A 25,516-nucleotide genomic window follows, 5' to 3' on the forward strand; every position below is an offset into this window, starting at 1 on the left:
GTAGTCTATAAGATCAGAATCAGCACATTATCCAGAGCACCAGGAGATGTTTAAAGACAGCTGATGTTTTCAATTCAGCACGTTTGAAACGAAAGAATGATCATATGTACAGTAGTGGGTTATTAGGCTGCTTTCATGAAATCATTTAGGATTCATGACCATAAATATAAAGGAAAAGGAGAGTGAGTGTGAGCAGCCACCTCCTGTGATAACGTTTCATTTTACTTCTGTGACTGGCAGCCTGTATTCCTCTTTGTCTTATCTTTTCCCTCTTGAGATGTGATGATGTTATCAGGTCGGTGTGGTCCCAAACGTTTAATTTCCAGTTTCTGCTCGAGGGGTAGAGCGCTAAATGGCACAAAAGTTAAACAGTCCTCCTTAGCTAAAGTCAGCTAGCAAGATGTGCGCGGTGCGAATACATCTGGGACTTCCCTCTTATACATCCGGGATTTGGGGCGCTGGCCGCGATTTCACCATAATGCATCCATAGTGTCAGGCCCCACTTGCTAAACTGAAGTGAGCACGCGCACACATGCGTAGCCGTTTGTCCACAACACTGCAGGTGCAGGAAAGAGGCGAGCAGCATCAGGCACAAAGACAAATTTGCACACTACTACACTACAAAAAAAAATATTGAGAGGAAATTGCATAAGTAGTATAATATGAAAAATTGCAAATATTTCATGAAGTAGACAAAGCTGGATTTGCTATTAATTTAAGCTCAATGACATTATTGTTTTTGACATAGGAAAGCCTATAATCTTCCTTTGCACAACAGTGCCCACTGGTGGGACCGTGCCCCACAGCCCCCTAATGAAAAATCGCCACTACTGCTGTCTAACGTCAGATCTCTTAGAAACAAAACCCACAAATACAAATCCTAAATCAAATCCAGACCAACAAGTACTACAGGAACTGCTCAGCCATCTGCCTGACTGAGACTAGGTTAGACCACACTGTGCCAGACCAAGAGGTATATGTCCCTGGCCTTCAAATCAACCGGTTTCAAATGCAGCTTTTATCTCAGCTGCAATAAAGACTCTGAACACCTTTCACTAACCCTGACAGCTGTGCAACACTAAAACTCTTATGTCAATCCTCCATATGGTCTGCAATTTTTTTCTTGTAATGCCATGTGACTAATGTGATGGGATGTTAATTTTGTCATTTATGATGTAAGTGACACTGTTATGTATTGAGCTTGCACACCATGCTGTAGTGAAAGCAAACTTCAAAGACCTCAGCCTTGTGCTCATTGATAAATGATGGATCGATTCATGAAATATCAGGGTAGTTTTGACCACATACCACAATACTGATATTGCAACGATATTGTAGAGTTAACTGTTGGTGCTTTTACAAAATATGTGCGCAATGACAGTGATAAATAATCATCAGTAATGTGGATATAATGAGAAAGAGGGTTAAGGGCAATAACAGATAGAGGTCAGAGCATATTGGTGAGTTCAGAAATTACATATCTTTACTGTAATGCAGCCTTTACAACCAAGAGAAGACAACACTTACAATATCAGAATATCCAAAATCTAAGATGATATCTAATCCTATCTCATAGTATTGATATAATATCAACAGATATTTATATTGCTTAGCTCTAAGACCAACATAGTCACACCACCGGACAGGCTGCTAGTGGTTATCTAGTTAAACACAAACCCAGAGGAGACGCAGTATGAAGATCTGTCAGTTATAGCACCATCACAATGTGAAACAATTTACCAATGATGATCACTAAAGCACCTAGTAAGGCATGTTTGAGGCTACTAATAAAATTCCCTCGTTAAAAGTCATGCATGAGTTTTTTGAATGGGTTCTTGGTTAGATGCCTGAAATAAGGTCTGTGGTTAACTCAAGCTGAGGAGACTTTAATGTTTTGTTCTATGACATGAAATACATCAGTAAATACCCTAACTAGCAAACTTTGAAGCTTTTATATGTCTTAAAAACGGCAGTTGCTAGAAAGTGGCTAAATGAGAGTAAAGAATATCTGCACATCAAATCCCGCCAAACATGGCTTTACAGCCTGTTGCAGTGGCAACGTTAGATCAGACAATTGTTTATAGCCTAACATTATTTTTTTTTACTCCTGGCCATTGCATTTAGGCTTAAAAAATCCCTAAAAGCGGTGTTCATTTGTAAGGATTGTTTTGCTGAACAAAATCTTTTGTATCATAAATGTTTGTTTGCAATAATCCAAAATCCAATGGAAAATCCCATAGGCTTTTTGACGACTGAACCAGGGCGAAGTGAACTTTCACGTGGGCCTACAGATGAACATCATCCCTAGGGCACTCTTTTAACCAAACTAAACATCCACAATGGAATGCAATTTAATTAGGGGTCGACTGATAACATTATTAGTAGTAAATGAGACTGATAGTCGATATTTGGGATCAGTATGCCTTTACAATAAATATAAAAAGCTTTGTTAGAATCTAGATTATAACAAACTCCAATACAAAGCTTTCCTTAAATGCGTTTAGCAAATGTTTAACCAAAACCGCAACTTTTAACATCATACATCGAAAGTCTCCTGCAAATATTGGCCCCAATAATCGGCCCGGGCGATAATCTGTTGACCCCTACATTTGATTTATTGTGATGTTTAACTTTTCATTTGGGTTTTACTTGTCTTGAACATGTTCTTATTGATACTTATTATGTGTTGCAGTATATGTCTTGTTTTGCATGTTATGTTTTGTTGTGTGCAGACCTCAGGAAGAGTAGCTGCTGCCTTACTGACAACTAAATGGGATCCAAATAAAGAATAAAGCATGCATACATGCAAGTCTCCTTCATGATGAGGTGATTCATTTACCCCTAAACCTGTCCAGCTGCAGTGCCCCCCCCCCCGCCCCTCCCCAGCTGCATTCTGCTTTACAGTATGTGGTGCAGCAGACTATGTGCCATTTACACTGGGCCGCTGCTATACCCACATCTCTCTCCCTCTCTCATCAGTGCATGAGAAATTACCTAATGAGGAATGGGTCGCACATTTCCACAAACTCATTAACCCGCGAGCGAGTGAGACTAATTGCAGCGTTTGGGTAATGTGATTTCACATCTGTTACTGCAGCCCAGGACACAGTAGTCAGCACAGGGCTGGATCTGGTGGGCTGAGCCACACATAGAGCTAGATTTACCAGAACAACACACACACACACACACACACACAGACACTGCTGCAGCTCCAGCCTGGACAGGTGAAGCAGCAGTCAGTTTGGCTGTGGTTATAACATTTGATCAAATGTTGTCATGCAATATCTTGTAATTACATGCCTGTGTAGGATGGGTGGGCCACCTGCATTCAGACTGAAAAAAGTATAGTCTGCTGCCCCAGATAGGATGGGTAGTGTTGAGGTGAAAATACAGTTTAAGACAAATAAACAATGACTTTAAGGTGGTGACAATCATAAAGTATACAGCCATTAAAGTGAGAGATAATTAATTGAATTTGTTGTTTTTTTCTCTCTGTTCACAAAAGAATGTCCACTTATTTTGAAATTCAACAGCAGATTGAGAGGGTTGGCCAAAACAAATCCTATAAATAAGTAGATTAAACATCCATTTACATTCCTGATTTACACTGATACTTGTTTGCACTGACTGTAATGTTCAGTGAGTATAAACAATTGATAACCTGAGCTTAATTCCCTGCACATTTGACTATTGATTAAACACAAAAAAAGGAGATTATTTCTTAATTAACTGAGGGTCTTGCTTCGTTGGTTTGCTCCAATTAGTCTAGTCTGTAAAATAACACAATGTGGCCTGTTTACTGTATCAGGCTGTAAATGTAATAACAGTGTGATCCTGTGTTGTGCTGCTGCATGGCACACTCTTAAATAGCTTGGAAAATAATATTCAAATTGTGTTTTTTTTTTTTACTGTATGTTAGAAAACTTTAGGCTATTTCATTCAAGCTAATTGCGTATAACGGAAACACAGGGTTTGACACGCGTGCGCGCGCACACACACACACAAACACACACACACACACACACACAATGTGAAAGCACTGAGAGGAATAAATGATTTTTTTCAGGGTCTTGACTTGAGTTGGTATTTTCAATAATTCACTAAATTACTGCAAACAAATTTATGTTAATAGAAAAGGTGGGAACCAACTGTTTAATATGGGGAAAGTAATATACTTTTGTTAATTATGATTAATCCTTTGTTTAACCCCCCTGCATTGTTACAGAAACTCCAATTATAAGTTTACAGGCAGTGGGACTGCTTATGGTAATGCCATATCTCATCAATTACCATCCCGTGACCGTAAATTGGCCTCAGCGCTGACAACGAGATGAGGTTAACACGCTGATTAATTTGAGCTGCTGTGATTTCAGGCTCAAGTTGACACTTATAATCTTTGACACAGACAGTGAGGTCTGCTCACTTTCATAATGGAAAAAATTTATTTACTTCTCTCGGAGCTGCGTCTGAATTTACAGACATTTCACCTCACATCAGGATGATCTGAAATTAAAGTAACGCAATCAAGGTGAGAGTTTCTCTTATTAGACAACTGATGGGCAAGTAATGAGGAACTTTAAATAAATGTCAAATGATCAAAAGGTGTAAAAAGCTAAACTACTTAGTACTGATTATCTGTATTTTTGCTTTTATTGTGACATGAATGTAATGTAGAAAACACTAAGCCTAATAATAAATCAGAAATAATGAAAACTTGTCATTTTAACAACTTTAGGGTGACAGCGTGTCACTTGAGATTCATGAATGTCTCAGAGAACTGCTTTTGTCCATCGCTCTAAAAACATATAATTGATATTAGAATTTTCAGTGTTATGGATGCTGTCAATTTGTTTCCAACACTGTTTTTTGTAAGTTAAACACAAGCAGTTGGAAGACTTGGAGGAAATTGCAAAATATCTCGTATTTTTTTAACTTCACTCTCTAATAAAAATGTCCAGATTAACATGTTTTAACATCCATTTATCTAACTGATATTTTATTTATTGCTCATTGGGTTTGTACTCTTTACTTTGTGAGGGCCCTGACTGACAAGTGCCAGACAGCTCCCTCCTCTAACAATTGTATGTGCTGCATAAGAGGCCTGAAGTGTGCAGATGAACACAGTTATTGATCATGTGTCGGTAAATGGTAATGCATAATTTTGGGCACCTGTTGTCACGGCCACCATAGTGGGCGGGGTGGTGAGGGGAGTGGGACAGAGTACCCAGGGCTTCAAGAAGCCTGGAATGAGTAGTCATTTTTTTGGTTGGGTTTTTTTTAAAATTTTTTTTTAGACTGAACTTTGCATGAAAAAAATAGTGAAGCCTCTCTAAGGCCCCCTCCCCTGAAAAGTGGTTTAGTCCACCCCTGCACTAGGATTAGTCACTAAATGCAGCTAGAGCTGACTGAATGACTGCTTATTGCTCATTTATATTTCCTTTACACTCAAAAACAGATTTGCCCATTTCAAACATTGTGAATGTGACTGCCCGCATACTTCCATGCCCTCTTTATGATGGCATAATCATAGTCAGTAGATGGCACCAGAGGGGGGAGTAAAAAGTTTTGGACAAAAACAAACAAGGCTATGGTGGAAAAGGTCGTAATAATGTATCGTTTAGGGGGGGCTGCGTTGTAGTCAGCAATAGTCTGTGAGGCCATTAAATACATCATCACATGCAGACAGAGAATTATTTTCCCTATATTCATTCCCTTATGCCATTTTAAAAATAACTTCCATCATCTCCTATGGTCATGTCTCATTTGAATTACGCTACACTATCCCCATGATCTCTGGTGCGACTGCTCTGTTTTATCTGTATCCGTAAGCTTTCAGAAAACGTGTACAAATTGGACAAAATGAACTCGGAGTACAGACAGAAAACTCTGTCTGTCTTTGTATCTAACATTGAGCATAAACAAGCTCTTAGGTCATGTTTCCCTAAAAAAACACAAATTGGGGATTCAAAGGAAAAGGGAAAGAAAACGGAAAGAAAGCAAAAGGACTTTGTAAAATGAAAGTTGCTTGAGAGAGACATGCATCAAGAGAGGAGGGGGGGGGTCCACAGAGACTTCTTATGCATTGGGCCCAGAATTTGGTATTACGCCCCTGCTTGGTTTAACTCTTTATTATTTATTATAGATTTGCCAAAAGCTTATTGGTGCAAATTTCTTTTTGGTGCAAGAATACAAAATGAAGCCAGTACCTGTGTGGGTTCTTGTTAAAGTCTGTAGGCCTGCACTTACAGTTTTGTGAATAATAATATGAAAGCTACAGTGCTTCTGGTCCATCTGTGGCTTTAGATTAAGCATAGTCTTATTAAAACGCTTGAACAACACCAAAGTTAAAGCAACTGTTTGGGCATTATACTGTCTGTACAAACAGCCATTTGATAACTAGCTAATAGCAAATGTTGCTTCCCTGTGGCTGTTTAATGCAACCTATAACACGAGTAATCTCACGTTCTCTGGTATTTCTATAATAATATTACAACACTTCTAGTTTTGCTGCAACTAATTGATAATGTCATTTCTACTTTGTGAGGCAGCATCATAGCAGCAAACTCTCAAATAAAAGCTTGAGAAAGGCTGGTGTATACTATAGACAGACAGACAGACAGACAGACAGACAGACAGACAGACAGACAGACACACACACACACACACACACACACACACACACACACACACACACACACACACACACACACACACACACACAGCTCTGTGACTCCTCCTGTTTAGTTACAGTCCATCCAGTCTGCTCAGTGGGATGACCGTCATGGTTAAAAGCAATGACCGTCACATCACAGCACTGACATCTTTACCGCTCCTGTCTGCCACACTGAGACCAGTCACCCTTCATAAACCCTTTAACCCTGTCACCTCAGACACTGGTCACTGAGCAACAACCACCAACAAGATGAGTTCGTGCAACAAAATTACATCTTAGGATATCATACACTTCAAGGTTGGTAAAAAATATAGTAAAGCATTTTTGACAATCCAAATATATTAGAAGTACCACCAACAACCTACCACAAAGGTAGGTCAGTACTGAGGGTCACAAATGTTTGTTTATCTAGGAATTTGTACAAAATAGTCATTATGATACCTCATCAACTTAATGGAGACATAAATCATTCTTGTTTTGACATTCTTGAAAATTACTTTTATTCATTTGTTCATTTTAAATTGGTACAAACCCGTCAATGTGGTGCATTTTGATGTAAGATCAAACATTTAAGAAATGTGTCAAGTAATAGCACATACAATAAGTTAAAACATGTCACAAAAAAGACCAGCGGGTACATAGCAAGAATGTTTTATCTACACAAAACATCCTAAAACAGCATAGGCCTACTGAAAGATCATTGTTTTTTTTTCTTCTCCTCTTCAGGTTTTCGCTCCCGTCTCATGCAGACGAGACTTAGGTCGCCTAACAAACCTTCAATCTGAGTGGGCACCATTTTCTCCTTAAATTATCCAAACGTTTAAATCCACATGCACGGTGCATGCCCGAGACCCAGTTCAATAGGCCCACCTACAGTATGGAGCATGTGTGGTAGGCTGTTACCAAAATTTATACCCAATCTTATAAATTACCGTTTGACATAACACAACTTCACCTGAACACAATAACGTGTGCGTAAAGACGCACTCAATGAAAACGTAAATACCACGATTGTTTGGCTCTCAATAATTAGGGCCTATAGTCTAGAGATCATTACAATAGATGTATTATCAATAGCTGATAAAATCCTTTTGAATTAACAAGATAAATAACCCCAAACCCAAGATATTTTTTCTTCCGTTTGTCCATCAGTGTTGTCCTTTTCTTTTTGTCATTATGTCTAGATGAAGTCACATAGTCTCCATTCTTTCGCATCTCAGACCTGATTAGCTCACTTGTTCTCTCGTTTTGATCTAATAGCGGGAATAAAAACAGAAAAAGAGCTGCAGGGTGGGGCTGGGAGAGGGGGGTGAGGAGGACAGGGGCGCGGTGGGGTGTTTTTTTTTTTTCTTTTAAGTCACTAAGTGAAACTCATGGACACTGTGTGCTCCAGAGCTTTGCGCCGCAGTGACGCGATGCTTGTCCCTCTCCACATGTCACTGTCCGGTGAACTACACAGCTGCGGGGAGCCCGATACGTTCGTGGGGCCGGAGAGAGAGGCCGACATTCCGGGGAAATGCGACTGGTAGAGATGGGACTGCAGGCCGGAGCCGTTGGAGGAAAGGCCGTTGGACAGACCCATGGAGTTTGGTGGCGGGCCTGGACCTAAGCTACACTGTGACAGAGACTGTGGCATGCCCGGCTGGCGACCCAGGGCCGGCGGGAGCTGCAACTGGGACACTCCCGGCATCCCCGTGGCCCAACGAGAGTCGTTGGCGTGGAAGGAGCACAGGCTGTTCTCCATTGCAGCCGCGGCAGAGAACTGTGGCAGCCCCGGTGTTGGGAGCAGCGTCCCCGGGGCGCGGAAAACATTGGTGGTCTTCTTCCTTTTCTTCCACTTAGCGCGTCTGTTCTGAAACCAAACCTGTAAGCAGAGAGACAAGACTGTGAGCCACCAGGAGGACAGACTGAGGAGCATTATGTCTGGAGCAGAAAAGTGGATGTTGATAACATGTTATGTGTTTGTGTAACCATGGGTGAAAGATACTATTTACGCACGATCATTTCACTAAAATCCCGCCATACAGAGACTTACCATAGGACTATAGTACGACATTATTACCTTTAGAATATTAGTACAACAAAATTGGAAAAACTAAATCTGACCGTGTTATCTTTCCAATGTTGAACTGAGGTAAAAAAAAAAAAAAAAAACAAGACATAAATGTGTAGGCAATTGGCCTAAGCACCTCTTATCAGAACATACTCGCCACTACACGCGTAAAATGCAGGAATTTAACGGAGAACTGTCTAATAAATTGCATTGGTATAGCCGATAGAACGATAAATAATGCATCTATTTCTACGTTATACCTCTAAAAATAAGGAGTCATAATGAGGTGACTGTAAATGCCAACCATTCTGCTACCGTCAATATAGCATCCTGTGTTCACACTATGATTTGGGCTGAAACAGTCAAAGTGCCATGGTTATGAATATCACTGTGAACATAAAACAATATACAGAAGGCGCTTTGTATAAAAATACAGCCGTCACATGAGGTTTTATTGCAGCTGCTCCGCAACAGTGGGCCGAACAATTTATCTTTCTAACATCTTATTTACAAGGAGATTAACTAAAAATTGCCCTAAATATTGTGTGGGCTTAAATACAAATGGCTCGCATTACTGTACACAATCCACGTGCAAATACCCATCCGCGCGCACGCGCGAGGACCACAAACACACCGACTCACGTGTGCACAGCCAAAAACGCACGCGCATCCCCGTTGGACTTTATAAAGATTTCATCATCTCCGAGCGTGATTAATGCGCGCGCGAGGCCGTGAGTCGATGCCTCCGTATTAAAAGTGAAATCTCGCTCTCATTCCGCTCAGCCATCCGTGAAACGTCGCCCAAACCCATTACACTCGGGGGGAAAGAAAATGCAATTTCTCATTCCATTAAAAAAGTACAATATATTCTTGGGTTCTATTAAGACGTCGCTGATAGAGCATTTTAAAGGAGAGGCTGTGGAGGCACGCACGCGGGGCCAGCACGCCCACTGAAGGCTGCACCTGCACGACCTGCACTAATGTTTACCAACAGCGAGCGCGAGCCGACCTGCACTGAGCGGCGAGGATCCTGCACTGCATAGAATAAAGAATTGATTATTAAGGTGACTAATGATTGTTCTGGTTTTATTGCTTTCAGTGGGATAATTTGCATGAATTTCACATCACTGGTTAATAACCCGTTCACTGTTATAAATAAGACTGAAATTGGTTGATAATGTGTTTGGTTTATTAAAGCCTGCTATGTTCCTGCATGGCTGTTCAAAAAAATAAGCACGGAATGTCTTAGCCAGTTGAAATTGTTTTAAAGTGGTTTATGTGTTAAATTTCCAAAAACACAAACTACTAAATACCATATTACATATTTATAAGTAAGGTTGTTGTTTTTTGTTGGAGTTTTTTTTTTAATGCCACATTTTCCCAGCCTAATAATTTTGGGGAAAGCGGTAATCTAATTTTTTGAAGCAAATTCTTAAACATCTAGTCTGAAATATTTTGGACAATAATGGGACCAGGGTATTTGTTATAGTAAGAAAATATCATTCTTAAAGCCTTAATATCGCCTATATATTTTTATGTAATTGTTGCAGTTCGACAGAAACAAACAAACAAAAAGTAAATTAAAAAAAATATATATATAAACAAACAAAAAAAAAAGAAGAAAAAACGATAAATACTTTTGACCCCAATTTCAATATTTCTGGGGACTGTCACCACAGGTGGCGTTATACAATATTTTCTGAAATAAATAATAACCATCTGAATATTTTTGACTTCATGATGCCGGGTTGTGCTCTGCAACTGAGAAATGTGTCAGCACCTTGGACAGAGCCACTGGTATATTAGGGGCACGGCTTCCTGAAATTAAATACTGCTCTTCATCAGGCAAAACTTGAACTTATTACTGTTATTTTGAAAAATATAATTTAATTAAAATTCGCTTGAGTTGGCAAAACAACTGTTATTGGACCTTTAGAACACAACGAATCTACCTTATACACAATGCTCTTTAATGCAAGTATACAGAGGCTGGATATAGTGTTGTAAATAACCCTAAATAAGAAAATATTGCCAATTTATTATTCTATTTTAACGGCAACCTGCACAATAATACAATTTAAGTTATAGTTCAACGCAAATTAGACTGAACCATTGGCGCCAATCCACCAGTTAGCTGTGGGTTTTTTTTAAAGTATTTCAGCCAACACTTATTAACACCTGATGGCCACAAATTTTCTGTGCACAATAAAATCAATGACATAGAAAATGAAAATGATTTGAGGTAAATGAAATAAATATATAAGTGACGAGACTATCTTTTACAAGCGCACAGTGGGAACATTGGTCCTGCATTTTCATGTGAGTCTAGACTACTTTTTCACCGCCTTCAAGCTGGATTTAAAGGATGATTTTTGATTAATTTATCGTGCTGATAAACTTTGCAAGATCAAATCTGGACCTAAAGCCACGCCCTGCCATATAATGCCAGTGTTTGCATCCCTAAAATCCACATTGCATAAGTGTTTACCTGAACTCTGGACTCGGTGAGGCCGATCCTCAGCGCCAGTTCCTCCCTCATGAAGATGTCAGGGTAGTGGGTTTTGGCAAAGCTGCGCTCCAGCTCGTTGAGCTGCGCCGGGGTGAAGCGCGTCCTGTGCCGCTTCTGTTTCTGGCTGGCGGATTGACCGGAGCTCTGCTGCGGCTGTTGCTGCTGCTGCTGCTTCTCCTGCTCCTTGCCGTTCACCGGCATGCCGGCAGAGTTGGATCCCACAGTGGCGATGTCTTCTCCCGGCAGCAGAGTGGTTCCCTCTACAGAGTCCGAACCAGGGGCCATGTCTCCCGGATGCCCCTGGTCTGGCACCCCACCACCCAGCCGGCACTTGAGAGCCTCTCGGTGTCCGAGTAACTCTGCAGCATCCTTCATCCCTGAGAGGATGAGGAGAAGAGGGGCTTTTAGTGAATACATAGCAAATCTCACAGCGTAGCACATTTAAATGAGAATTGCATGAAATAGCTTTGCTTGTTTATGACAATAGACGTAATCCAAAGAATACAACAAATAAACTCGATTTAGCTTGGGTCGTAATTTTACACCGTAATTTTCGCTGTCAGATCATTCCTTATTCCTGACAAATTACTGTAAAGCATTGCTACAACCAACGATAAACCACTTAGCTGTTAACACAATTAACTACACAGTCTATCTATCACTTCACAAAGGTTAAACAAGAAGTTGAAATCTTACACTGGAGTTTAGGGCCGGAGTTTAGTGATGATAACTCACCGAGCCGAGCATCCAGGAGGTCGGCGTGAGAGAGCATCGCGTACCGCTCCAGGGTGAAATGCGCTCCAAAAAAATCCCACAACTTTGGGGCAATTTAAAAAGTATATATCGTCTAAATGAACGAAAATTCGGTTTGTGGTTAAAAAAGGAGGTCCCTTGCATTATAATGTCCTTTAGAGCGATGGGGAGGCGCTTATTAGTTGAAAGAACCCGTGAGCTTCCTCAAATAAGAGCCAATCAGAGCGGGAGCTTGGAAATGTCAGCAACGTGACTCCCCCCCTATTTTTTTTTTTTTTTTTTACACACACATACGCACGCACGCATGCACGCGCGCGCACAGAGCCCAAAGGCGCACGAAACACTACAATTCAATTCAATCCTCTGCCATTCCGTCCTCTGATTTATTAGCTTTTCATGCTCAAATTATTCCACGTTAAACATCTTAATGTGTTTGTTTAATCTCATATAGCTCGTGCCATGACAGGACTCCTGTTTGTAGAGAGATATACGTGTAAAATACTGGAGATGAGCTCGTGCAAAGGCTGGTTTTATTTTTTTTGCCCAAGGTGGTGCGGTTATTTGAGCCAGAAAATGTACTGCCATTAAATAATTAGCCTTGAGAAAATCTCAATTTTCAAGTCACTGAACTGTGCCAATTAGCATGTTTACAGACAAAAGAAATGGAGAATTAATTTCCCAAATTAATGAAAAAAAATCTATAAATTAAGGCATTTTGAAGTTGATTACTCTTTGTTTTTGTTTGTTTTGTGTCTTTTTTGTAATACTTTTTTCCTGCTGACAAGAATAGCAGATTGTGTGTATTCTGTACACATGACAGTGTGAACTTTGGTTATAAAGGAGAAAAACGTAGTAGATAAGAAGCCTTATAACGCCAGGCCTCCTTTCAGCACCTCAGAGCCCCACTTCCCTCCCGTCCTTGGATCACAAACAAAACGAATATCGCTCCCATTCCCCCATGGCAGGTGATTTGTGGAGACAAATCGAGGAAATAAATAAATAAACGAGTACAGATGGATTTAAGCTCTGTTAGTGATCGCACGCTTTAACTTCCATCGACTTTTCATCAACGCGGGCGCAATTAAAGGTATTTAGGCCTGTTTGGTTCAAACAAAATCAGACGTGGTAGACCCTAAACGATTGTGCCCCTTTAGCTGTGGTCCATAAGTAGGTCTATTATACAATTAACAGGACAGCCATTGATCTGCGCTCCGCTCTTACTTCTCCAGACAGTGCTGGTTAGAGAGGGGCTTTTGGCAGATGTCAGAGTGAGCCTGGTGAATAGACCACCGCCTGGGACTAAATAGGTTTCTTTGCAGCCGCACAAAGGAGGCGTCCGAGCGAGGACTCCTCTCTCCCTCTCTCTCCTCCTGCACCACATCAGCAGCTCATCTTTTATGCTCCTCAACCGCAATCTGCCGGGACGCAGGGAAGTAGCCTATATGTGGCACAGCGTGAAAACTTAAGGAAATGGACATGGTGCATGGTCCACTGAGATGAGGAAAGCTGTGACCAGCTCCCGGAGGTTCAGGAGAAGCAATCAGCAGCAGCAGAGCCTCGACTCGTTTGACTCAGACGTGTAGACCAGGAGAGAGGAGAGGGACTGTGTGTTGGGAGTTTTAAGGCCAACCCTGCGTTTGAGAAGGGCTTGAGTCAGGAGAGACGGTCTGTATGCTTTGGAAGCCGTTTGATTTTCAGTTAGTGTAATCATGAAGACAACTGATGTAAAAATTTATTAAATAAATATTCTTTTCTAAAAAAAAATTTAAATCGTTAAAATTCACTCAAAAAGTGAAAGTCTTTTTTTCTAAAATACTATTAAAAATTGCATTAATTAATATACGAATAATTCATAATTTATGATACTGTTATGTAAAATATGAATTAACTGAATTTAATAATAAATTACATTCATTTCATTTTAATTCAGGATTATTTTGAGGCCATTATTCTATTTGTTATGAGTCAAATCGAAACTTTGCATTTTTTAACAATTGGAAAAAATGCATAATGCCACTACTAATACTACTAATAATATTAACCATTATTCTCATTATCATAATTATTTTCATTATTATTATTATTATTATTATTTAATATCGTGTTGGTTAAGTAGTATTTTTTCTTTATTTATTGTGTTTCTTTTATTTCTATAGAAAAAAGACAAGATGAATATTTATAGCTACAGATGTTGCTTCAACAATAATAACATTATTCATTCTAATTCTAATAGTACTACTACTAAAAACAATGACAATACTACTACTAAGAATAATAATAACAACAAAACAATATAATAATCATCATCATCATCATCAATTCTTTTTTGAAGGCAAAATTCATGATGAATAACATTTAAATTTAATGATTTTTAAAACATCAAAAACACCACTTTTTTATTATTATGTCTTATCATTAATATGGACGTCCTGTATAAGGCACGTGTAAATATCAAAGTACTGCAGTTACTGTTGACTACTTATGTGAAGACCAACATGATAAATATTGATATTGTGGTGTGCTGCAGTGAAAACAGCCCGGAAAGCAGACATCCCCTCAGCTGTCCGATCCCCAGGCTGTAACTTATTGCTGTAATAAGAGGAACCCACTTGAAATGGGTCTATGTCTCACTCAGCCTCCCTAACTGGACCGCATCAATCTTCCCCAGTAAAAACACACTCACATACAATCCTCCCGGGTTAATGCGGCGCATCTAAGTGCGGAACGGCTGTTTACACGCGAGGAGACACTTTTAATGGAAGCGCACCAAAAACAAATGCAATTTTGTAGAGCAATTTCAAAGATCAAGAATTCCGTGTCCACCCTCTCCGCGGTTTTTTAGCAATCAAACTGCGTTAAATCCATTGCTCATATGGGCCTTTGCAGAACAGGTTAAAATAATACAAGGAACAGAAGGAAGATACAGGGATAGGATCCTTTACAACAAAACCAAACTGTAACAGCATCAGGCGAGCTGCTTGTTTGTTATGTTCAGGCCTACTGCATCGCCTCGCGGGCATCTGCATTCACTCTGTTATAGAAATCTAAAGAAGGAAAATCGATTTTTACATCTGTTCTCTAACAAATCACACTGTGATTTTGTGCAGGTGATTTGATGACAGTCGGAGGAATAAGAAGCAGACCAATAAGTGCGTTGCATCCGAGCCTGAGAGACGCAGAGAAAGGCGAGAGCGGGGAGCCACAGACAGGCAAACCCATTAGAGGCTCCCCTCTCCGGCCACCCAGCCTGGCTGCACCACCCCGCGCATCTCATGCCCCAATTAGGCCCTCTGCCCTCCGCCTGCTCTCCGCTACTGCGTGATCTGGTGGACAGAGCGGTAATCACGGCCTCAAATAAAATAATCAGCAAAGAAGAGCGATTTCCTTAATGAGGAAGAGGAGGCGTGTGTCACGGAGAGTGTGCTGTGGTGACGGCGTGAGTGCGTGCGGTGTGTGTGTGTTTGGAGGTGTGTGGTTGTTGGTGGTTGGGGGGTTATTAAAATAGCCATGAAAGTCACAATAGGTGTCATTAACGCAGTGGTGTTCAGAGTCTCAGCAGCTTTAAATATGCTCATTACTTCTGCTGTTAAATTAGTTGACCCTATGTTCAGGCATTCTATGTTTAGGATAATTTGTAATGAACAGAACCAGCCTGTGTGTGTGTGTGTGTGTGTGTGTGTGTGTGTGTGTGTGTGTGTGTGAGAACAACCTCAGGTTGAAGTCAAAGATATACTGTATGTGGTTTATCAATATTAAGTTCAGCAGCTCATGTCAGTTAAAATCAAACATGAGTTAAAGTTTTGCCACTGTTCAATATAAAAGAAAAGTGCATTTATGACTGCATCAATTTCCAATGTATATTATATTCAATAGTACATTTGTAAATTTGGGGGGAAAGCAGGTGCCACACACCCCTCAATATTTAGATTTCTATTGAAATTTTTCAAAAGTTAGTGTCTGGGCTGCTGTAAATGTTTAAGTTGACTGAATTAAAGAAGATAAGTTGAATCATTACAAAATCCCCCCAACTTGTATTTTCAGATTCAGTCAAGTTAAAAATTTATGGCAATTTAAGCACAGACACTAACTTTAATTTAATTTAATTTAAACTTTAATTTAAATCACTTTATTTTTTACAGTGAGAGAATTTATTTTGACAACATCAAAAAACACTTTCACCATAAATGTTTGCAGAAAAGGCACACATTGCCCCATAAAAATTCTCAAGAATACAGAAAATTAATTGTCTGGCACTTTTCATGGGCAAGGACCCCGAAATCATCTTGTTATAGGCCTTCCCTAATGTTGAAACAAAACCTACTGCCTTGCACAAAAATAGTAGTTTCAACAATAAGTAAACATTTGGAGTGAGTTAGTTTGATTAAATGCCATTGCATAAGTGTTTTGTTTGGGGGTTTTTCTGGTCACTCTGTGTGACTGACAGATGGAGAGAGAGAAAGTGAGGAAGTGGGGGTTACCTCTCGCTTGTCTCTAGAAAATGAACATATGGGTGCATAAAAATTCACCATAATGCAGGAAAATAAATGTTTGATGATCATAATTGTCTTGTGAAGGACCCCAAAACTCCCTGTTTCATAGATGTCCCAAAGTATTTAAACAAAACCTATGCCCCTGTTCTTTAGACATCTACAGCCAATGATACCAAGTTTGCCAACGCTTTACACCCAGCAGATCAGAAAAGCATATACTGTATGTGCACTTAAACTCTCAACATAACCACAACAATCCTGGTTCCTTCTGTAAGTGAAAGCAAAGCGGCCTCATGCTTAATAAAAACTGTAGTATATTTTGCTGTTGTGAGGATTTAATGTCTAATAAAAGCCTCTTGTGCACAAAGACACCATAAATATTGACTATTCAGCTAAAATTCTCTCAGTCAAACAAGACACTTTAACGTCTGATTAGTCACCTAATTGACTAAAGGGTGGCAGCACTAAACATTACACACAGTCACAGAAAGTCCTAACAATGAAAGGCTGGTGGGATTGTTGATGCTGGTGGTTAATTTGCATGTACAATCAGGATTTGTAATCAAATATAAATACATATATGAAGTTATCACTGAAGTGCCATTGAGCTGGATCTGCTAGTTGCCAAAACCCAAATGTTGGTTATTTGATAATTGCAGTTTAATTGATAGGTTGTCTGTTTTGTATTCTGAACCCTTCAAAATGATTAAAATCCATGAAGTGTTTGGTGATTAATGTGAAATCAAAGCTGTTTCCTCTCTGTCTGAAAACTGGACATTTTGGAAATACAGGGTTTTAAGGCCAGCAGCAAAACAAATCTTCTGTGAAATCTGTTTTGACAGCTTATTGGCTGGGAGCATCTACTGAGGTTTGCAATACAGTCCTGATAAAAGCTTGATTCCACGTGATCATGAGTCCTGTATGTTTTCATTATCCCTCACTAGTGTTGGCAGTATAAAGCAGCACTGTGCTTTTTTCTGCATGTTAATTTAATTTCTGCACATAAATATCTATCTTAACTTAATCACATTTAAAACAGAGGAAAAATATTTAACTAACAAGGTTGGGTCATTATGCATGTAGTCTGTAATCTCTTGTATTTACAGTGTGACCTCAGTCATTTGGGCTCCTCCAGCTGTCTACAGATCTAATTCCCTCTCCTCCCAGACACCTTGACTTCCTCTCTAGTTCTGCTCCAGCTATTAGAATATGTTCTTTCTTAAGTCTGGTCATTAGTTAGGTCCATTACTGTGGCTCCATCATTAGGAAGCTGTAATGCATCATTGAAGGTAATGAGTGCCTTACATTACAGGTGCCAGCGAGCCTTAGAAACACTGAACGGAGCCCTTTTCCACACTGCAGCTTGAAAACAACTTCAGTTTTATTCATTTTAACCAAAACTATCACAGTGAGGTGATAGTGGCATAATAAGGGCAATAATCTGATATATTTAATACATTATGACATATTGTATTTACATAAAAACTCTAGAGATGCTTTGTGAGAGTAAATATAATCAAGTAAAACATCACTTATTTATAGTTTAATAGTTCTAAATGGTGAGAATAAGGTACATATACCATGCTCACACACATATCCCTCCTGCACACACTCATGCTCCTAAAATACCAGATAAAAGGGGAGGACTTGGGTCAGTAGTGTCTCTGAGTAGCTTGAAATTAGAAACATGTGCTGGTAATTATCAAACTGCAGCAAAGCCACATCATGCAATTTAATGCCTCAGCAAATTAAAGAATAAATGGGATCAGTCTCTTTGACCTTGCTCACTCTGACTTGCCGAACTTGATCTACCTGATACTTCAAGTGTGTGACTCGCTCACTTTGAGACATATAAAGGCGCGCGCGCACGCACGCACGCACACACAGGACAATATATAGCCTAGCGTAGAGAGAGATAAAGATGCATGTGTACATAAACATACATCCTAAAAATGAGCTCTATTTGATTGTGATGATAGGAACAATGTGAAAGCAATGCAGTAAAACCTGGAAATAAAACGAGTGCGCGCACACACACTTGTTGTATTTCTCTGTTGTCGCCTCGCTTCTTTCTCCTGTTTTCTGCGCGTTACTCACCCAGCCAGTTCAGTTCGTCTCTCACTTCACAAATCCCACACTTTCCCATCCATCCATTCTCTTTATCATCCTCTCCTCGTCTCCTCCCTCTCTCTCTCCTTCCTCCTCTCCATCCACTCCGCCACATTTCTGCCGCTTCTCTGCTAAACACGGCGCACTACCCCTCCCAAGATTAATTGATCATCAATTTAGCTCTAATTTGGACCAAGTCAGCTGGTAAATGGGGCAGTTTTCCCTGATTGTTAGTGAAATGTGTGCAAGTACATTGATAAATTTTGATTATTTATCAATTACAACCAAATGAACTAAATCTATTGAATAAATTCTAGCCTGATTGCCATAATAGAGTTTGAAAATATGGCTATTGATAATGATTCCGGCTAATAGTCTTTTCCGGCCGTGGTTGCCGGCTTGTCGGAATGACAACACAAAACTCATTTTTCACAGAATCAGCTGAGTGAGTGCGAGGCCGATCTTTCATTAATCAGTCACATTACGGAGCTGATACGCCGTAATACGCGACGCTTTCCTCAGAAAGACTCAAACACTTTGTCATATTTTATGTCAATTACCAGTCATTTCGTTGTGTTCCATCAAGACATCATGTAATAGTTAACATATGCTAAGGTAAAGCTCCCCTGTCCCGCCCTCTGGGAGCTCCACTGGAGGATGCTGTCTCTGTGTTTGGGGGAAGAGAGAGCGAGTGAGAGAGAGACAGGGGGGCTGATGATGAAATGGGCCCTGCTCTTAATTTCTTATTTTCCTGAGCTGAAGCGCTTATGGGAAGGGTGGAGCACGGGCTTTTTTTTTCTTTTTTTTTTAAATGGACCTGCCACTGTGTTTTCCCAAAGTTAATGGAAAAGCAGCTTGCTGGAAAATAGGAGAGGGAAAAATTGGAATTAGGTTCAGAGGCTTTCACACACAATAACAAGGGATAACTATGAGCCGAGGACCCATTTCAGCACAGACATACAAATTAGTGCTGTCATATTCTCGCAACCTCACGCGTTTAACTAAAAGTGATCTTTTGGGATTTTATGTATAATTTGTAAGAAAGGTGTGTGACACGGTTGCTCGGTCTGAAATTGTAGCAGAGGGTGGAGTCAAGTAATGTGGGACACTTTTTGGTACATACCAAGAAAAATAGCTAAACTGAATATTACTTTACTTTTAGATTTTTTTATGGTTCTCTGCTATGTTTCCATGAAGAAAATATGATAAGTAAAATATTTTAGAAATTCTGAACCTTCAAAACACATTGAGAACCCCGACCTCTTTCTGATGACCTGTTCAGGTAGTATGAGACAGCTGGTAAGATAAATGGGACAAGTTGTGTTTTGTGTTTGTTTCTTAAATGGTTGAATCCATTATCAGTTCAATCATTAATTCAATAAATCACTAATGTAACCTGTGGCAATTCATTAAAAAAAAGATTGTCTAACTTTTCTGGCATGCTTTCCTCGTACATTTGCTGTCTGTTTCCTTGGTGCCATATCTACAATGAACATGTTTATACTGCATTTGTGTCACAACTATGGCTAATTCTGGAGTATTGCGGCTGTCATAGACTCACTGCATCGTTCATAATATTTTTTTTAGTGATAAAAATACTAAAAATGTCTGAAATGTGACAGGTTGGCACACAGTGGCATAATTCATGAATATACAGCAGCTGATTTCACTGTAGAAAAATGTCCAATTTCACCTGAACTTTTTAGTTCTGTATTACCCGAATGCATTAAGTACACCCTCAAAACCCTTTCTCATAAATAAATAAATATTTTTGAATAAAAGTCAGACAATTACCATAATGCAACATCCCCAAACCCTTTTGTTGTTATACACTTAGGTTATTTGAGCTGCAATACTATTATTACCAACATGAGCACATAAACATGCCACATGGCTTTCCATCGAAGTTCTCCGACCAGTCGATTTTTGAATCTTTGGTGTGCCCATACTATCTCAGACCACTAAATATGATTGTTTCATGTAAAGCACAATTGTAATAACAAAACAATAACATGTTTGATGACTGGCTGCTCAGATTTAAAAAGCCAAAGGTGTAAAACCTTTGCTGTCCCATTTTACTTGATGCCCCACATTACCTGACTTCACCTTATAAAATGTGTGGAAATGATAGCATGAAATACTGCACTGTGCACTGCTCAGTGATTTGATCTTAAATGTGTGTTACCTCTGCAGCCTGACCGCTGAGAGAAAAGGGAAGGAGCTGAAATAACTGCGATATCAGCCTTCCTTTTTAATCAATGATATGAGCCCCTCTGCACCAATCATGGCTGCTGGAAGCAACTTAATGATCAGCATTTAGACTGGGCAGGTAAACCGCAGCGCTATGGAGCCAACACAGGGGCCAACTGCAGGTGAATTAACCCAGTCCAGATCTAATATGCTGGTGTCAGGTCTGGTTAGCTCATGGCTAACCGCAGCCTGTATTGGCAGTGGCATAGCATCCAACGTTGTCTCCCTCATATGCCAGCAGGCAGCTATCTATAATCGATGGCCACTTTTAATTGGACAGGCTGTCTGTTAGTGGACACTGAAGGTTGTGCAGGAGGGGGGCAGCACTGTATTTACCACATGTGGATAAATAGGTCGGGGACGTAGGAGGTTTTCTCTATTAAAAGCCAATCAAGGCCTCTGCTGTTGCATGACAGTCAATCATATTTGAAAATTTCACACAGTGACCCTAAACAATTTATTCCAGCCATAAATGCCGTGATAAACATGAAACACTATAGACTGAACCATTAATGTGATTATCAATATTTTCTTTTACATTATCCAAACTAGACAATCACTTACGCCACTGTGACCCTCCCACGCCCTTGCATTATATCAACATTGTAAACAAAGATTACAGTTTACCACAGACAACTACAATTGTTTCCATTGCTAAAAAAAGAAATAAAGACAACACCATTAATGAAAATGTCATTTGAGCCTAATTGAAGTGAGTGGGCCTATTATATTCAAACACAACTCATGTTCACTCCTCTAAAAAAATATAGGTAAGATATCGAATCAATAAGGTAAGACAGAAATATCTCCAGTAATGTAGTCAATAAATGAAATCAGACGCCATTAGCCTCATTTCTATACTGAGGCAAAGAGGTCAGAAAAGAGGAGAAATGTGAATTAATTCTCTCTAAGCCGGAACGACCTACTGACGCTGGGTTGAAAGGCTTTTCATTCCGTATCCACATACTATTCATTATTTCAAAAATGAACTCCACAGAGGTAGGCGACACTACCTTGACTAATAGGCCTAAGTGACGTTTCCTTTATTTCTCCTCTTGATTTGAACCTTGGAGGTGCGCGCGAGCCTGTGCACGGTTAAAAATATCACCCAGATGTGCGGCTGCAAAACTGCCCTATGTGTTATTTGGGGTAGCTGAGGCTCCATCTGATGAAAATTGCCTTAACTGTCCTTTCTCATTTCTCCCTCACGGTTGATGATTGCTACCCCCAATCCCTTACCACTACTCTGCTCCATTTTCCTTTCTATTTTATTATTAGGTTACTATTTTTTAAAGCGCTGTGAGGAGGCTGGAAGCAGGAGACGGAGGGCCACCGGTGGACATGCTGCTTTTGGCGCAGCCTCTAATTGATATTGAGCGAGCTGCTGGTGAGGAGCGCACAGGGCCACTGCTGGCTAATCTATGCTTTAATCAGCGTGTGTAATGAGAGTGGCGGCACGCTCGGAGAGAAAAGAGACTTACAAGCAACGTCTGTCAGGGTACGGGGGAAAATATTGGCTCTAATTGTCGTGATTAAAGAAAACTAGAAGACTTTGGGATCTTGTAGAAGAAGAAGGTGTGAGGGAGTCTGCTTTCCTTCAGCACCACCTGAGCTGAGCCCTCAGACGCTGTCCAAGGTGCTGAAGCTGTATACGCAGGTAACTGAAACACGGGCCCTATTCACTACCACTGTGTCGTGAAAAATATCTTTGCATCTCTTTTAAAATCTGGAATTTCGTAATTATTGTTCTTATATCTTGCGAGAACCTGATCACAATTCTGGTGAGGTCAGCTAATTAGCGCATGAGGTTGCTATTGTAACGGAACAATCCGTACCAAAGGGAGAGGGAGGAGGACAGGCAGGCGGAGGGCAGGCCGCAGACTGAATAGCAAGCGGAACATTAGTAGAGGTGTGTGTGGGAACACTGTCTGGCAATTAACAGGGCATTAGAGATGGCGCGCGCACGCTCAATCACATGCAAGCACAAACGTAGCCACGCATGCACGCACACATAGGCCTACACATCACATGACACAGCCTCTTCTCTGCATAGACACACATTTAAGTGGTGCATGCTCACATTTGCACACATCATTAAGTGTTTGCATGTACAATGTAATGCAAACTGTGAAACTTTCAATTGTTGTTGACACTGTCAGATGTGATTCAGCTGGCAATTCGCTGTATTGCATTGGAATGTATAAATTAATAATGGTTTTGCTCCTCCAAAGGCCTACATAAAACCCAAGGTCACATATTGACAAAATACACACATTTTGTCAAACAAAACAACTAAAATAACAAACTAAAGCTATCAAACACTAAAAATTGTGTTGATTTCGGGGGGACGCAGGAGACACATCCTCCTTAATATTTAGATCATGTGCATTTGCACAAGTGGACGGAGAAGGGAACACTTATTTTTGTTATTTTCAAAGAGAGATTTTTATACATACAAAAAAAGTTTAAAGTGGCAAAACGTTTGCCCAACCAAATCTAACCCTTCCCTTTTCATTCCTTTAAGGGTCATTCTGACTTATAAGAATAATAATAATTTGGTAATCACGTGATACAGATGCAAAACCGCGATATTGAGATGGCACATCTCGTTTTCTTCTTGACTGTCAAACTTTTTACACATATGTCCACAAAAAAAATTCAAGTTACAATAAATATACTGTTTTAACCAAACAATCTTCTACTCTTATTCTTTCAAGGGTCATTGTAGCTGATTATGATAATAGTAATTGTGTGAAACCGCATACCCTGAAACCGCGATATTTTCCAAGACGGTTATGATACTGTAAAAATAACCTAATAGCCCACAGTTGCAACTCTATTTGAGTGAGTTAGTTTTGACTGCATGCCATCGCACAGGTGTTACTATTTTTCTGGTCACTTGGTGTATGACTGGCAGGCAGAGAGAAAGAAGGGAGAGGCAGAGGAAAGAAGAAAAACCAGTGCAGGGCAGCCGAGCGCCATTTTACACCCAGAGCCTCAGCAAAGCTGCCTGACAGTCTGCCTGCGGCTAAGATTAGCCTCATCTATCCGGTGTCAGTGACGGTCGTGTCCAGAAAATCACAGCATAAACGGGTCTGACTGAGGTGTGTGTGTGTATGTGTGTGTATGTGTGTGTATGAGAGAGAGAGAGAGAGAGAGAGAGAGAGAGAGAGAGAGAGAGAGAGGTCAGCGGATTACAAACAGACTGAAATAGACTGCGGTGTTGTGGGAATGTGCGGGGAGGTGGAGGGATTGCGGGATGAATTGGGCTTCCATGTGACAGAAACAGAGCACACCTAAGTCTTCCCCGACCGGGTCCACTTCCTGTCCCCGGCGCCAACTTTGTCCTTTCATCAATCACACCTGCATGAATTTATATATAAACAATGTACACGCACGCGCCCACATTCTTGTTTTATTTTCGTGTAAAAAACGTGATGTGACTGCATTTATCTTGCATTTATCATTTATCTTGAACAGATATGTCGTTTTCATTATCACATAACTGAAGAGGGATTTCCCCCGAAAACAAAATGAGATATCCAGCAGCACACATAAGTGACAACTTCTCTAACAACATGATTGATAGCACAAACTGGAAAGAAATCATGGCACTTTTTAAAGGTTAGGACGCACCTGGAATCATTTGCTGACAAAATGATTACACTTGCACACAGTGGGTCCTGTAAATTTAAGAGATATGACTGATCAACCTCGGGTGCTGTTGTTGTAAATGATATGTTTAAAAACTCCTTAGCCGTCTTATTTAACTACAGTGATTTGCAAAATGAGGCACCTAGTGGGAAATTTGAAATTAGATGTTGTAATGTGGAAATCTGTGAGAAATAAAATCTTAGGCTAAAGGTTAAACCAGAAACTTTAATTATAATCTATAATTTCCTTAATCATAACAATGCATTTAGACAATTTAAAATGAATCAGTTGTTGTAATTATTAAAGAGGCTATTAGGAATGAATTATGCATTTTCATAAAAAAAAGTTGTACCCTACTTATCTTTATTTTTACTTTTAATATTTTTGCTTAAATAAATTGGAAAAATAAACACTGAAGCATTTTGTGCCCGTGCTCCCCATCTGTAAAATATACGGCGGCACGGAGAAATGGAGATATCAGGAGCGATCGTATTTATGAGGCTTTCTGACAAATAGGCGCAGTTACGCTCCACCGGCGCACTGCCTGTTTACATAGACCAGCTCCATTTCAGCGCCAGGCGTTTATGGAGCGTGTACGTGCGTGTGTATTGACGTGCGTGAGCGTGTACGTGTGTGTCGTCCACAGATGGCCTGATGACCTTGGACAGGGTCACCTGTGAGAAGGTGATGCGTCCCGGAGAGACAGGAGACAAACCAGAGCTTTGTGGACGCAGACAGCTCCAGCAAACCTTCCAAAGCTGCTGAAGTTTTGAAGGTGACTGCGTGATTTCCCCCCTCGTGCATCTGGAAATGCCAACATCCTGTATGCACTTTGCCTCTCCCGGGCTCCCCGTGCGCTCTAACTGCCTATTATGGCTCATATTGGAACGACCTGGAGTTATTTCCTTTACAAATAAAGTGCCTTTGAAAGAGATTAGAGAAATATGTATGAATTTCAGCCTAATTTATTTGATCATTCCACATTACAAAGCAGCGTAGTGCTCAAATGTGATAACAAGTTTTCA

General features: G+C 40.2%; 1 protein-coding gene across 3 annotated transcripts in view; it reads right to left on the reverse strand.

The window, feature by feature from the left end:
- Positions 1-7,157: 7,157 nt before the first annotated feature.
- The window catches only part of LOC121944011 (homeobox protein orthopedia B-like), a 70,666-nt gene continuing 52,307 nt past the window's right edge, over positions 7,158-25,516 (reverse strand). The window contains exons 1-3 of one of the 3 annotated variants that reach the window (XM_042487658.2): positions 11,932-13,969; positions 11,215-11,612; positions 7,158-8,537 (exon numbers count right to left, since the gene is read on the reverse strand). In XM_042487658.2, coding sequence (XP_042343592.1) covers positions 8,034-8,537; positions 11,215-11,612; positions 11,932-12,007 — 978 coding nt within the window. In that variant the 5' untranslated portion in view covers positions 12,008-13,969 and the 3' untranslated portion in view covers positions 7,158-8,033. Of the gene's footprint in view, positions 8,538-11,214; positions 11,613-11,931; positions 13,970-25,516 lie in introns of those variants that run through there. The other 2 variants (XM_088076587.1, XM_042487659.2) reach the window with 2 other exon arrangements.

The sequence above is a fragment of the Plectropomus leopardus genome, chromosome 4 (assembly GCF_026936395.1).
Source record: "Plectropomus leopardus strain MGB_pleo_1.0 chromosome 4, ASM2693639v1, whole genome shotgun sequence".
NCBI lineage: Eukaryota > Metazoa > Chordata > Actinopteri > Perciformes > Serranidae > Plectropomus > Plectropomus leopardus.